At 44.0% G+C, this 16,260-nt stretch overlaps 1 protein-coding gene across 4 annotated transcripts in view; it reads right to left on the bottom strand.

The window, feature by feature from the left end:
* The window catches only part of TMC5 (transmembrane channel like 5), a 91,015-nt gene that overhangs the window by 39,356 nt on the left and 35,399 nt on the right, over positions 1–16,260 (bottom strand). For 3 of the 4 annotated variants that reach the window (XM_063655220.1, XM_063655219.1, XM_054454184.2), the window contains exons 5-6: positions 12,771–12,860; positions 1,097–1,196 (exon numbers count right to left, since the gene is read on the bottom strand). In XM_063655220.1, the coding sequence (XP_063511290.1) occupies positions 1,097–1,196; positions 12,771–12,860 (190 nt within the window). Of the gene's footprint in view, positions 1–1,096; positions 1,197–4,411; positions 4,982–12,770; positions 12,861–16,260 lie in introns of those variants that run through there. The other variant, XM_054454185.2, reaches the window with a different exon arrangement.

The raw sequence follows: 16,260 nt of genomic DNA, 5'->3' as shown, positions 1-16,260 counted from the left end.
CTGGCTAAGTTTTGTATTTTTAGTAGAGACAGGGTTTCACCATGTTGGCCAGGCTGGTCTCAAACTCCTGACCTCATGATCTGCCCGCCTAAGCCTCCCAAAGTGCTGGGATTACAGGCATGAGCCACCGCGCTCGGCTGGTCTTTATTTTTTAAGTAAAGTTTTTATTTAGCGTAGTTTGAGATTTACAGTAAACTTGCAAAGACAGTAAAGAAAACTTCCATATACCACTCACTAGTTTCCCCGTTAATATTTTACATTTCCATGGTAGGTTTATCAAAACTAAGATACCAGTACTGGTACGTTACTATTACCTAAACTCCAGACTATTCAGATTTTACCAGTTTTTCCACCGATGTCCATTTTCTATTCCAGGATCTCGTCCAGGATACCACATTGCATTTACTTGTCATGTCTCTCTTTTTTAATTTTCATTTTTTTGTAAAGATGGAGTCTCACTATGATGCCCATGCTGGTCTCGAACTCCTGAGCTCAACTAATCTCACCACCTTGGCCTCCCAAAGTGCTGGGATTACAGGCGTGAGCCACCACACCCAGCCTGTCATGTCTCCAGAACTTTCTACTCTATTACAGTTTCTCAGACTTTCTTAGTTTTTGATGACTTTGACAGTTTCAAGGGGTACCGGTCGAGTATTTTGTAGAATATCCTTCAGTTGGGATTTGCCTAATGTTTTTCGCTGTTTAGACTGGGGTTGTGGGTTTTAGGGGAGAGTAGGAGAGAGGAGATGTGTTTCCCCCATCACATGACTTATCTTTGGGGATGTTAACCTTCAGTCTTGGCCAAGGCAGTATTAGGCAGACTCTCCACTGGAAAGTTATGCCCCTGTCTTCCTTCCACGCCCTACTCTTTGGAAGCAGTTCACCAAGCAGAGCCCACACTCCAGCCCAGGAGCAGGAATTAAGCTGTAGCCCCTGGAGAAAGGAGCACCTACAGAGGGCATTTGAAATTTTTCTGTCAGGAATATTTGTCTCTTCTATTGTGCTTTTTTATTTCTTATCTTTTTGAGATGAGGCAAAAGTAGAAGATTGAGGTTCGCATGAAATCTGGGAAAGAAGAAAAGACTTTGGTCCATACCTAAGGTTCCTTTTCTCCTCCATGGTCCTTGGCTGGTTCCTGATGGCTTTAATTCTGTCTCTGGATGTCATGGGTATAAGAGATGCAATTAACTTCTGTCCTATGAAAGAAATTAATGGATTTTAATTTCTTTTTTCTTTAACAGAATCGTAACACTAAAATGTGGTGCTGAAGTCAGAGCATGTAACACAAGGAAAGAAGTATATGGACTTGGGGATCTCAAAGATCACAAAGGAAAACAACAAAAAAACACATATATGTGTTAAAGCTCAAAGCGAGAGCAAATGAATAATGGCTGCACTTTATTCCAATTCAGTGTTTTTCTCTTTCCTGTAACACAAAACATTTAGCAAAGTCAACAAGATCCTGCATGTTTGGTCACCCTACCTCTTCTCTCTCTATTTTTTTTTTTTTTTTTCGAGACAGGGTCTTGCTGTGTCACCCAGGCTAGAGTGCAGTGGTACAATCACAGCCCACTGCAACACTGATCTCCTGGACTTAAGCGATCCTCCCACCTCAGCCTCCCAAAGTGTTGTGATTACCACAATGCACCACCATGTCTGGCTAATTTTTTTATTTTTTTGTAAAGCTGAGGTCTCACTACATTGCCCAGGCTGGTTTTGAACTCCTAGGCTCAAGCAATCCTCCCACCTCAGCCTCCAGAGTAGCTGGGACTACAGGCACACACCACGACAACCAGCTAATTTTTTTAAATTATTATTTGTAGAGATGGGGTCTTGCTGTGTTGCCCAAGGTGGTCTCAAACTTCTGACCTCAAGAGATTTCCCACCTCAGCCTCCCAAACTGCTAGGATTACAGGTGTGAGCCACCACGCCTGGCTCTCTTGCTTTAATATCCCACATCACTTCCTTTTGTCCCTTACCCCAGGTTCAAGAGACTTCTCACATTCCTTGACTATTGCTGAATGCTCTTCCACCTCCCTAGAAGTAGGCCCTCCTTTTCTCCTGCTAACTCATATTCACATTTGCAGTCAATGTGGCAGATGCTATTGGTTGTCTACCCCAAATTCATTTCCTCCTTATTAATGGAATTCCAATTGTGTTTAGGAATCTACCTGCCTCCCTCACATGGCCTTGAGCTTCCTTGAGTTGAAGCCTATCTCCAGGCCTAAAGAGCAAGTCTTAGTCTGAGTGAACAAATCCTCACGGTCCTGTCCCCTTGCAGGTGACTGGTTTAAGCACAGGCACGTAACACAGCATTAGCCAATGTCCTCTGAGAGGTGATGTGCTGAGAAATTTCTCGGAAAAGATTTCTTCCTTCTCAAAAAAAAAAAAAGAAAGGCAAAAAACAAGAAAAAGACAGATGTCTCTTCCTCTGATTATTGTTGTGTCTGCGTGTGATGTGAGAACTGCTGTTGCTATCCTGTAGCAAAGAAGCCAGCAGGCAGGGCAGCGATACCGTGCTGAGGGTGGCTGAGGGACAGAGGGAGCAAGCTGGCTTACTTACCTCACAGGGTAAGAATGGCCCGCTGGGAAATACCATGTTCATTGTAATGACATAGTTGAGGTGTAAGGGGAATTCCCAAAAGAGGACCACCAAATCTCTCTGCTGAAGATGAGGAATTTGTGCCTCTCCTGGGTAGGAAGGGTGAGTAGATTGAGAGGAAGAAAGATGGAAGAGGAAAATATACAGAGATCCAGGGAGCCAGCACTGTGAGAGGTGATGCCCCAATCTTCTTCAGTAAAGGGGCTAAACCTACCAAATGCTTTGTGTGAGTAAAGGGATATTTTTCTTCTCCCTGAAATCATTGAGAGCTGCTAGACTTTATGCCTGGAATACTGTGGGGGTGAAACAGAAACAGCATCTCTGGGCCAGGCATGGTGGCTCACACCTGTAATCCCAGCACTTTGGGAGGCCGAGCCAGGCAAATCACCTGAGGTTGGGAGTTCAAGACCAGCCTGGCCAACATGGTGAAACCCTGTCTCAACTAAAAATACAAAAAAATTAGCCAGGCATGGTGGCAGGTGCCTGTAATCCCAGTTACTTTGAAGGCTGAGGCAGGAGAATTGCTTGAACCCAGGAGGCAGAAGCTGCAGTGAGCTAAAATCACGCCATTGCACTTCAGCCTGGGCAACAAGAGTGAAATTCTGTCTCAAATAAATACATTAAATTAAATTAAATTAAATTAAAAGAAACAGCATTTCCGTTGGCCTCAGGAGCAGAGAGGCTGGAAGGTCTCAGCTAAGATCTGGTTTCCTGATGATCTTGCCAACAAGAGGCATCCTATCTGTTGCCTGACCAGGGTGAGGAGGAATTAGCCCAAAGTGAGACAGTGTGGTGGTTAAGGATGCAGGCTTGAGGCTGGATGTGGTGGCTTACACCCGTAATCCATCCCAGCACTTTGGGAAGCCAAGGTGGGCAGATCGCCTGAGGCCAGGAGTTTGAGACAAGGTTGGCCAACATGGTAAAACCCCACCTCTACTAAAAATACAAAAATTAGTCAGGTGTGGTGACATGCACCTGTAATCCCAGCTACTCAGCAGGCTGAGGCATGAGAATCACTTAAACCTGGGAAGCAGAGATTGCAGTGAGCCAAGATCGTGCCTCTACACTCCAGCCTGGGCGACAGCAAGACTTTGTCTAAAAAAAAAAAAAAAGAATGCAGTCTTGGGAATCAGATAGACCTGTATTTGGGCCCCAGATCTTCCAGGTCACTAAATTTACCTGAGCTTCAGTTTCCTCATCAAGCAAATGGAAATGCCACCTCAAAGGTGTGGAGTGCAGGAAGTACATAAAACTCAATTCGATGGATAACAAAAGCAGGTGCTCTGCAGAGCACAAGGCATAAGAAATAAGCTTGATAAAAATAAGCTTTTGTTAGGGATGTCTTAAATTGATCCCTTCCTTTGTCCTTGGCTTCCTTAGTTCAACCACAAAACCTTCCACCCTTCCATATTACTCAATGTCCTTCTTTTAGAGACAGGATCTTATTCTGTCACCCAGGCTGGGTTGCAGTGGTGCCATCAGAGCTTGCTGCAGCCTCCAACTCCTGGGCTCAAGTGATCTTCCCACCTTGGCCTCCTGAGTAGCTGGGACCACAGGTGTGTACCATCATGCCTGGCTATTATTTTTTAAAATTTTTTTGTAGCAATGAGGTCTCCCTTTGTTGCCCAGGCTAGTCTCGAACACCTGGGCTTAAGCAATCCTCTTATCTTGGCCTCCCAAAGCAGTAGGATTATAGGTGTGAGCCACCATGCCTGGCCCAACTTGGTATCTAAAAAGTAAAATATGCTGTGGACAATGAGGAAGCCTTCTTTCCTACTCCCCTACCCCTCTTCCCCAGCATTTCACTACCTTGAACAGTTTCATGTGAAGAACCAGGAGTGTCTATGCGCATGCATTCTAGGCTATGAAGGGTCTGAGACATCGATTCATTCAAAGTTGTTGAAAACCGCAGCACCTGGTTGCCCTTTTGGTCATTCCTTTTGCTGACCGTCTGAGAGTCTATCACATCAATGTCAGATATTGACGAAACCATGTTGATGCTTGAGTCTAGCAGCACCTTTTCTTGAAAAATCTGATTTGAGGATGGGTGGCTTTGGACCCCAGAGGAAACATTCTCAACCTCTATGATGATTTCATTCACGTGATCATCGGACAGCATCTCCTGCCTCCTGCAAGCCTTCTTCTCTACTGGGGTGGGCTTCCTGAGACTTCATACAGCAGTCACACCCGCATTGATTGGGACTCGCAGGGAAAAAGTGATGATGATCACAAAGGGATATACCTTTCACATTATTTCTAAAATGCCAGGATGAGCTCACCAAAGCCAGCCCTACACAAATCACAACATAACTCCTTGCATCTAACCCCAGAGGAGTTTTCTCAGGAGAAGGAGTGTTTTCCTGCAGAGAATTCTGTCTTGGTAGCTAGGCAAGAAATTGAAAACAGAATCTTTCATTTAAGACAATGGGATTCTAGAAACAGAAGGAAGATATTTTTCTAAATGACTCATAGTCAAAGGGCAAGATTTTTTTTATAATTTAGTGCCTCTGGCCTAGAACTTATATATATAGTATATAAGTTATGGCTTAGAACATATATATATGTTGTAAATATACATATATATGTTCTAAATATACATACATATATATATATATATATTTTTTTTTGAGATGGAGTCTCTCTATGGCACCCAGGCTGGAGTGCAGTGGCGCGATCTTGGCTCACTGCAACCTCCACCTCCCAGGTTCACGCCATTCTCCTGCCTCAGCCTCCCGAGTAGCTGGGATTACAGGTGCCTGTCACCATGCCCGGCTAATTTTTTGTATTTTTAGTAGAGACGGGGTTTCACCATGTTAGCCAGGATGGTCTCAATCTCCTGACCTCGTGATCCGCCTGCCTCGGCCTCCCAAAGTGCTGGGATTACAGGCGTGAGCCACAGCGCCTGGCTGAACTTATATTTTATATCTGTAATTTTATCTGCCTGTAGAAATCCACATGGGTTTACAGTGATACAATTATTATCTCCTGATGCCTTAGGTAGTGGACTCTGCTATTTGTCTGGCTCTCAGTCTCTAGTCTCCTTCTTTTTCATACCAGCAAAAGCTCCATTTCCTGTGCAGACATAGTGCTCAAAGTCTCCCAGTGTTCTTTGCGGCTAAGGGTGGGCCTGTGACCCAGTTATAGCCAATGAGACTTGCGGCTTCCAGGAATGCTCTTTCAAAGGGGACAGTTTTCCTGGGTTCACAATTTGCCCTTTACCAGTCTTCCTCCAGACATTTCGAAAAGAAGAGAATGAACGTTCACCTGCTAAGGATGGTAGAGAAAAAGGCTGCAGAAAGGGCTTCAGTCCTTGAGGGCGTCATGGGTGGAGCTGCTGCACAAACTTTGCACTTCCTCCCTCCATGCTTCTTGTTTTTTTACTTTTTAAAATTATTTATTTATTTATTTATTTAGAGACGGAGTCTCGCTCTGTTGACCAGGCTGGAGTACAGTGACATGATCTTGGCTCACTGCAGCCTTTGCCTCCTGGGTTCAGGCAATTCTCCTGCCTCAGCCTCCCGAGTAGCCTGGCAAATTTTTGTATTTTCTGTAGAGACGAGGTTTCATCATGTTGGCCAGGCTGGTCTTGAACTCCTGACCTCAAGTGATTCGCCTGCCTCAGCCTCCCAAAGTGCTGAGATTACAGGCATGAGCCACCGCATGTAAAAAAAAGTACAAATTTTTAAACTTTTTTTTTAGAGATGAGGTCTTGCTCTGTCGCCCAGGCTGGAGTGCAGTGGTGTGATCATAACTCACTGCAGCCTTGACCTCCTGGGCTCAAGTAATTCTCCTGCTTCAGCCTCCTGAGTAGCTGGGACCACAGGGGGCACCACCATGCCCAGCTATTTTTTTTTTTTTTAAGACACAGGGTCTCACTTTGTTGTCCAGGCTGGTCTCGAACCCCTGGTTTCAAGCAATTCTCCCACCTGGGCTTCCCAAAGTGCTGGGATTACAGGTGTGAACCATCACACCTAGCCCACACTTCTCAGTACATGAGAAAAATAAACCCCTTTATTGCTAAGCCACATTTCTGTTTAGTGCCAGGCACATAAACACAATTCGTATCCAATAGATCTAATTTCAAATCACCTAGGCCTAGTTGTTTATTTAACAGTTGGAGAAATTGAGGTGCAGAGAGCTGAACGGATACTGCTCCTCCTCATCACACTTTCATTAAATGTCAAAATTGAACTAGAACCCATGTACTCCTTCTCCCAACAGTGATAATTAACAGTAATGATACCTGCCATTACTGCAGGCCAAGTACTTTAAATAGAGCACAACATTTACGCTATGAAGTAGGTAATAAAATCAACCCCATTTTATAGCTAAGAAGACTGATGCTCCATGAAATAATTTGTCTGTCACAAAACCAGCAAGCAATAGAGCTGGGGTCAAATCCAGATTGCTCTGAACCCAGAGCAGAACTCTTAGTCATTTCACTCTGGCCCCTTCCCGTAACAAGAGGCTGGTATATCATTCATTCATTCTTGCCAGGTGCGGTGGTTTATGCCTCTAATCACAGCACTTTGGGAGGCCGAGGTGGGTGGATCACTTGAGGCCAGGAGTTCAAGACCAGCCTGGCCAACATGGTGAAACTCTATCTACTGAAAATACAAAAATTATCCAGGTGTGATGGCAGGTGCCTGTAATCCCAACTGCTCGGGAGGCTGAGGCTGGAGAATTGCTTGAACTCAGGAGGTAGAGGTTGTAGTGAGCCGAGGTCACTCCACTCCACTCCAGCCTGGGGGACAGAGTGAAACTCCACCTCAAAAACAACAACAAAAAAGATGCTGGTGTATCATTCATTCATTCTTGCCAACTGAGGTGGTGGTTCACACCAGTATTCTCAGCTACTTGGGAGGCTGAGGTGGGAGGATTGCTTGAGCCCAGGAGTTTGAGAACAGTCGGAGCAATATAGTGAGATTCCATCTCAAAATATTCATTCATAAATGAATGAATATAAGCACGCACACTATGTGGCAGGCGCTTCCTAGGGACACAGCATAATTAATTCATCAAAGCTACAGTTTATCAGGCCATCTTTTGTTTTTCTTTCTTTTTTTAGGCAAGGTCTCACTCTGTCCCCTAGGTTGGAGTGCAGTAGGTGATTTTGGCTCACTGCAGTGTCTGCCTCCTGGGCCCAAGGGATCTTCCCACCTCAGCCTCCAGAGTAGCTGGCACTGCAGGTGCATGCCACCAGGCCTGGCTAATTTTTCTTTTCTTTTTTTTGAGACAGAGTCTCATTCTGTTGCCCAGGCTGGAGTGCAGTGGCATGATCTCAGCTCACGGCAACCTCGGCCTCCCGGGTTCAAGTGATTCTCTAGCCTGAGCCTCTTGAGTAGCTGGGATTACAGGCATGCACCACCATGCCCAGCTAACTTTTGTATTTTTAGCAGAGATGGAGTTTCACCATGTTGGCCAGGCTGGTCTCAAACTCCTGACCTCAAGTGATCCACCCACCTAGGCCTCCCAAAGTGCTGGGATTACAGGCATGAGCTACCATGCTTGGCCAAATTTTCTATTTTTCATAGAGATGGGATTTCACCGTGCTGCTCAGGCTGTTCTTTTTTTTTTCTTCTTCTTCTTCTTCTTCTTCTTCTTATTATTATACTTTAGGCTCTATGGTACATGTGCGCAACGTGCAGGTAAGTTACATATGTATACATGTGCCATGCTGGTGCACTGCACCCACCAACTCGTCATCTAGCATTAGGTATATCTCCCAATGCTATCCCTCCCCCCTCCCCCCACCCCACAACAGTCCCCGAAGTGTGATGTTCCCCTTCCTGTGTCCATGTGTTCTCATTGTTCAATTCCCACCTATGAGTGAGAATATGCGGTGTTTGGTTTTTTGTTCTTGCGATAGTTTACTGAGAATGATGATTTCCAATTTCATCCATGTCCCTACAAAGGACATGAACTCATCATTTTTTATGGCTGCATAGTATTCCATGGTGTATATGTGCCACATTTTCTTAATCCAGTCTATCATTGTTGGACATTTGGGTTGGTTCCAAGTCTTTGCTATTGTGAATAATGCCGCAATAAACATACATGTGCATGTGTCTTTATAGCAGCATGATTTATAGTCCTTTGGGTATATACCCAGTAATGGGATGGCTGGGTCGAATGGAATTTCTAGTTCTAGATCCCTGAGGAATCGCCACACTGACTTCCACAAGGGTTGAACTAGTTTACAGTCCCACCAACAGTGTAAAAGTGTTCCTATTTCTCCACATCCTCTCCAGCAAAAAGTCAGGAAACAACAGGGGCTGTTCTTAAATCTCTGAACTCAAGTGATCTACCTGCCTCAGCCTCCAGAAGTCCTGGGATTGCAGGTGTGAGCCAGTGCATCCAGCCTGGGCTATGATTTAATTGCATGTGGTTTGTGAATCAAATTCAACACAAAGCAAAATGATGAAGACAGCCAGGTTCATCTTTTGATCCTCTATTTCTTTACTACTCTCTGCATTTTGGGGACTCCTCTTCTACCAGGGTTCCTGTGATATATATATAAAATATATATATATATAAAATATATATAATAATTATATAAAATATATATAATATATATATTATATTTATATATAATATATATATTTATATATAATATATATAATATATATATTATATTTATATATAATATATATATTTATATATAATATATATAATATATATATTTATATATAATATATATAATATATATATTATATATATATATATAAAATATATATATACACATAATTTTTTTCCCACCCGTGGTTCCTGGCTCATAACTACCATAGCCCTTGTTATAATGTTGGAATTTTAAGCCTCAGAAAACAGAATTTCTCTGTCTGACCTCCTGCCTCTTTCCATTTGCTCTTTTTTCTCCCCAAGGCAGGATTCCAGTCTTTCCCCACCTTTCTGTCTTGGAGTTGGCCATAAAGAAATTCTCCCTCATTTCAGAAGGGGTCCTGCCCCAAACCCTGGAGGAAGGAATGCTGCACAGAGAGCCCAAGAAGGATCTGAACAGACACGGCTTTCTGGGTTTCCCCAATCCGCCTATTAGTACGAGATCATACACCTTTTGACCTTTTTGAGATAGAGTCTTGATCTATTGCCCAGTCTGGAGTGCAATGGCACGATCTCGGCTCACTGCAATCTCCGCCTCCTGAGTTCAAGTGACTCCCCTGCCTCAGCCTCCCAAGTAGCTGGGACTACAGGCGCATGCCACCATGCCCAGCTAATTTTTGAATTTTTAGTAGACACGGAGTTTCACCGTGTTGGCCAGGCTGGTATCGAACTCCTGACCTTAGATGATCCACCTGCCTAGGCCTCCCAAAGTGCTGGGATTGCAGGTGACAGCCACCATGCCTGGCTGTCCAGTCACATTTCTACATGGTTGTCAATCATGTCTATGTAATGAAGCCTCCCCATAAAAGACCCAAGAGGACTGGGTTCAGGGAGCTTTCTGATAGCTGAACACAGGGAGGTTCCTGGAGGGTGGCTCACCCAGGGAGGACATGGAAGCTCTATGCCCCTTCCCCTATACCTCACCCTATGCATCTCTTCCTCTGTGTCCCTTGTAATATTCTTTGTAATAAGCCAGTAAACATAAGTGTTTGCCAGAGTTCTGTGAGCTGCTCCAGCAAATTAACCAAACCAAAGGAGGAGGTTGTGGGAACCCCAACTTGAAGCTGGTTGGTCAGAAGTTCTGGAGCTGGGCGCGGTGGCTCATACCTGTAATCCCAGCACTTTGGGAAGCCGCAGTGGGCGGATCAGTTGAGGTCAGGAGTTTGAGACCAGCTGGCCAAAATGCCGAAACCCCATCTCTACTAAAAATACAAAAATGAGCTGGGCGTGGTGGCACACGCCTGTAATGCCAGCTACTCAGGAGGCTGAGGCACAAGAATCGCTTGAACCTGGGAGGCGGATGTTGCAGTGAGCTGAGATGGTACCACCGCTCTCCAGCCTGAGTAACGGAGTGAGATTCTAAAAAATAATAATAATAAAAAGAAGAAAAAGTTCCGGCGGCCTGGACATGTGGCTGGTGTCTGAAGGAGGTATACAGTCTTGGGGACTGTGCCTTTGTCCTATGGGATCTGACACTATCTCCAGGTAGATAGCGTCAGAATTGAGTTGGAGGACACCCAGCGATGTCTGCTGTAAAACTGATCGCTTTCTTGGTGTGTGGGGAGAAACCCCCACCCATTTGTTCACAGAAGCCTTCTGTGTTGATGGTTGTTGAGTAAGAGAACAGAAAAAACACTCTGAGTGTGTTTTTTTCTATACGGTCTCCAAACCTCATGCTGGCAAGACAGAGCAGTCATGACATTTAAAGGTATTTCTTCTCCCTGATAATTAAGGCCATTCTGTGCCCCAGTGGGGACCAAATAGACAGTGTGATCATTTATATCCCAATGGTTTTCCCTTCCAAGTAGCAATATCTAACCCTCCCTGAAAAGGCATACATCTCTTGAAGGATGAGGCTAATGGTTATCTTATAGGCGATGGGGCTGAAAGGTGAGAGTTCTAAGTGGCTTCTCTCCACATGCATCATTGTATAGAGGACCTCATTACTTTATTCCTTGTTGCTCACAGATTTGCCTTGTGGCTCCAGCATTCCCTAGTCTAGTCTCTCTCCTCTGTTGCTCCATTTTTTGTTTTTGTCTGTTTGTTTTTGAGACAGGGTCTCACTCTGTCACCTAGGCTAGACTGCAATGGTGAGATCACAGCTCACTGCAGCCTCAACCTCCCAGGCTCAAGCAATCCTCCCGCCTCGGTCTCCCAAAGTGTTGGGATTACAGGCATAACCCCCATGCCTGGCTTGTTGCTTCCTTTTTATTTTTCAGTCTCTGCCTCTGATTCAACCTTCATCACCACACACAGTGATCCTTAGAGAGCTTCCTAACTGATTGCAGTGCCTTCTATCTTTCACCAGTCTGACTGCTTCCACACTCCATCACCATAATAATTATACGAATATTCAGAAAAACTTTGATCAATGCATCTTGTCCCCACCAACACAGACATTAGCCACAGAATAGACAGGTGACCCAGTCTTGTCCCCTGTGGTAAAAATGATTGGTTCAAGTGTGGGCATGTCCTCCAGTTAGACTGGCCAGAGTCCTTCCCCTGCATTAGAGATGGACCCAGGGAGGAAGCAAGACTTCCTAATGAGGTGGCTAAGGAGAGGGCTCACGTGGGCCTGCTAATGGCCATGCTCTCTGGCCTGTGGACAAGTCCTGACTCTGATGGAGATGAATGAGGTCTAACTTAAAGAGGAGCTGAGGATCCAGGACATACCTATACATATAGAACTGAAAAGCAAGTTTTACAAAGATGAGAAATGGATGGGAAACCAGAGTCCAGGTGACACTGAGTTCCCTGACGTCAGACTGAGGTCCTTATTTCTGTACTCATTCAACAAATTAATCTAAAAAATATCCCTAAAATACCTACTATGTGCCAGGCACTGTACTAGGTGCTGGAAGGTACTAATATTTCTACTTTCATTTCTTTAAGTTTCCCCCATACGCTTCTACCATATGAGCCAATGAATTCCCCTTGGGCTAATGCCTGTTTGAGTTGGGTTTCTGTCACTTGCAACCAGAAGATTCCTAATGAAGACACCCTGATACCCAGAAGACAACAAACTATACATCTAAAAGAAAACTCCATTATGATATGTTAAGCAGGTTCTGCATTAGTAACCACAGTAAAGGCCAAAGGAAATGGCAATGGGTGGATTGTCTTGGACATGTTCCTTCTCCAGGGTTGACTTTTTGGTCACTGTCCTCTAAGTCTTACTGTATTAGTCTGTTTTCACACTGCTATAAAAATACTGCCTGAGACTGTGTAATTTATAGACAAAAGAGGTTTAGTTGTCTTACAGTTCCTCATGGCTGGGTGGTGTTTCTCAGGAAACTTACAAACATGGTGGAAGGCATAGGGGAAAGAAGGCACGTCTCACATAGGGGCAGGAGAGAGAGCAGGTGCAGGGGAAGCTGTCACTTTTAAACCATCAGATTTCAAGGGAACTCCCTCACTATCATGAGAACAGCATGGGGGAAACCACCCCCATGATCCAATTACCTCCTACCAGGTCTCTCCCCCGACACATGGGGATTACAATTTGAAATGAGACTTGGGTGGGGACGCAGAGCCAAACCATATCACTTACCTTGGGGTGACTTGTGCCAATCACATTCAGACAGTGGTGGGTTTCCATAGGCATGGACAGGACCACTTTCACCTACATAAGCAGGGTTCACTGGAAGGAAGAGGAAGGAGACATTGCCGATTAGTCTCACCACACTAGACGTTCCTGGAATGCAATAGTTATGATGTGCTAATAATGGTTTGTAACAGCTAATAAGACTGGGACCTGGTCTTTGAGGTTCTAACAGACTACTGATTAAGAACTTGGGTGGAAACTAGGACAAAAATACAAAAACAGTGCTGTTAAATATAATCAGCCTAGATCAATGGTTTTTCATTTGACTAAGCCATAGTTAAAAATAATTGTTGGCAAGGCGAGGTAGCTCACGCCTGTAATCCCAGTGCTTTGGGAAGCCATGGTGGGACGATTACTTGAGCCCAAAAGTTCAAGACCATCCTGGGCAACATAATGAGACCCTGTCTCTAAAAATATATTTATATATATATAAACTACATGATATAAAAATAAAAATATATATTTTATACTATATATTTTATATATTTTTGTATTTCTAATATATTTATATATTTTTATATGTAACATATAATCTATATTTTATATTATGTTATATGATATAAAAATAAATATATTAAAATATAATAATATATATTATCTATAAATATATATTTTAATATAATATAAAAATAAAATTACATTAATATATATAAAAATATATATTTTAAGACAGGTTCTCACTCTGTCACCTAGGCTGGAGTGCAGCGGTGCGATTTCAGCTCACTGCAGCTTTGACCTCCCAGGCTCAAGCAATCCTTCCACCTCAGCCTCCTGAGTAGCTGGGACTACAAGCATTCACCACCATGCCTGGCTAATATTTTGTATTTTTTGTAGAGATGGGGTTTCACCATGTTGTCCAGGCTGGTCTCGAACTTCTGGGCTCAAACGATCTGCCAGCCTTGGCCTCTCAAAGTGTTGGGATTACAGGCATGAGTCATGGAGCCCAGTAAAAAAGTGTGTGTGTGTGTGTGTGTGTAAATAATGGTTGCACTGAGATCCAGGACACACCTATACATATAGAACTGAAAAGCAAGTTTTACAAAATACTTTGTTTGACTATATAAACTGCACTCTAACATGGCCTTACTCTAGTCCACCCTTTTTTTTTTTGAGACTTGCTCTGTCACACAGGCTGGAGTGCAGTGACACAATCTCGGCTCATTGCAACCTCTGCCTCCCGGGTTCAAGTGATTCTCCAGCCTCAGCCTCCCAAGTAGCTGGGAGAAATGGAGAAAATGGAGCACATTTTAATGGGGACAGTATGCAAAATTACATTGGAAGACTTTCTGGAGCTTCTTGCGTGGGAATCAACTCCCAGCCCTGTTACTTCCTAGTTGTGCACCCCCTGGGTGTGTGTCTTTAGCATCTCTGAGCTTCAATATCTTAGTCTCTAAAATAGGGATAATAGGCTAGGTGTGGTGGTGTATGCCTGTAATTTTGGCACTTTGGGAGGCCAAGGTGGGACGATCGCTTGAGCACAGGGGTTTGAGACCAGCTTGGGCAACATGGCATAACCCTGTCTACAAAAAATAAAAAAATTGGCTGGGCATGGTGGTAGTGTGCCTGTAGTCCCAGCCACTCAGGAGGTAAATGCTGCAATGAGCTGAGATTGCACCACTGCACTCCAGCCTGCGTGAAACAGCGGGTGTTTTGTCTCAAAAATAAATAAATAAATAGGGATAATAATAGGACCTTCACATAGGATTGTTGGAGGAATTGAATCAGTGAACACATGTGAAATGATTAAATAATCCTAGAACATATTAAACTCTAATATATATTAACTGTTATAGTAGATTGTTATTCAGCAAATATTACACTTCCCCAACCTTGACCACCTCCATTGATATTGGGCTTAGTCGTGTGACTTGCTTTTAACAATGGAATATGGCAGAAGTGACAGTGTGCCAGTTCCAAGCCAAGGCTTTTAAAGATACCGTGTGCTTCTGCTTGCCATTTTGAGCACTTTCAGCTTACGACATGGGAAGACATTGCCCTAGGTCGCTCACTGGTCCAAGAAGAGGGACACTGGAACTAAATAGAACCCATGACGTAGAGCCAAGCACAACAAACTCAGCCTAGTTCAGCCAAATGCCAACCAACCTTGCAGACCCATAAGAAATAAATGCTTGTTTATCGTACGACTCTGGATTTTTGGAGTTGTTTGTTATGCAGCATTCCTGTGGCAATAGCTAGCTGAAACAACTCTTACAGTTGTTGTTGTTGTTATTAACTCAGTTAATATTTTTCAAGCACCTACTGTGGGCCAGGCACTGTGACACTAGGAAGAGCACCTAGAGCCTTGGAGGGTACATAGATGAATACAAGTTCTCCTTAAGGAGTGAACACTTTATCAGGATGGGGTGACACTGGACAAGTGATTGCCAAGGGTTGCAAACTTTGCCCTACAAAGGATCCCAGAGAACTGAACTATACTGACCTGCTTTTTTTGTTTTTTAAATATTTTAACTTCCAATGTTCTATAGAGCTTTGTGGTTGGGAATCTGTTTGTGTTTGCCCTGATTCAACCTAGCAGTAATGCAGGGTAAATAAGAGGTCAGGTTTTGGGTAGAGAGATGGGATTCAATCCTGGCTCTGTCAATTTAGTAAGTGAGTAACCTTGTGCATGTTTCTTTCTGAGTCTTAGTTTTCCCATCTGTTAAAACAGGGAGAGCGGCAGTGCCTGCCTGAAAGGCGGTTGTGCAGATTAAATGAGATAATACAAGTCAAGTGCTGGACAGAGACTCCAGGGCATAGGAAACACTCAAGATTTGCTTGCAGTTCTAAGTTCCACTTGCATTGGAGTAGAGCAATGTGTCTCAATCTTGTTTCATTATCAGCCCGTTAAGCAAGGGACACATTTTTTCCTCATTGCCGTCCTCTAAGACATTTTAATACCAAAGATATACTGTATCCGTTTGTGTATTACACATGTATCTCTGCTTTATACATCAAAAGAGTGAGATTTTTTTCTGGTCTTTCAAGAGCAGATATTCCCCCCTTGGGATTTCTGTTGCCCCTGTGGAGGAATGCATGGAATAAAGGTTTGGAATAGCCCTGGGCTATCTGATGTCTGTGCTCCCAAAGGAATATTCTTTCTTTTTCCTTCCTTCCTTCCTCCCTTCCTTCGTTCCTTTCTTTCTTCCTTCCTTCCCTCTCTCCCCCTCCACCTCCTCCCAACTCTTCCCCTCCCCTCCCCTCCCCTCCACTCCCTTCCTTTCCTGTCTTGTCCTGTCCTGTCCTGTCCTTTCTTTTTTAGCGACAAGGTCTCACTTTGTCATTCAGACCAGAGTGCAGTGGTACAATCATGGCTCACGGCAACCTCAACCTCCCAGGCTCAAGTGATCCTCCTGTGTCAGTCTCCCAAGTAGCTGGGACCCCAGGTGTGTGCCACCACGCCCAGCTAATTTTTAAAATTAGGCCCGGAATGAAAATT

Source organism: Pongo pygmaeus, chromosome 18 (assembly GCF_028885625.2).
Source record: "Pongo pygmaeus isolate AG05252 chromosome 18, NHGRI_mPonPyg2-v2.0_pri, whole genome shotgun sequence".
NCBI classification, from domain to species: domain Eukaryota; kingdom Metazoa; phylum Chordata; class Mammalia; order Primates; family Hominidae; genus Pongo; species Pongo pygmaeus.
Note: the sequence above shows the minus strand (reverse complement) of the source record. Positions and strands in the feature narration are given on the sequence as shown.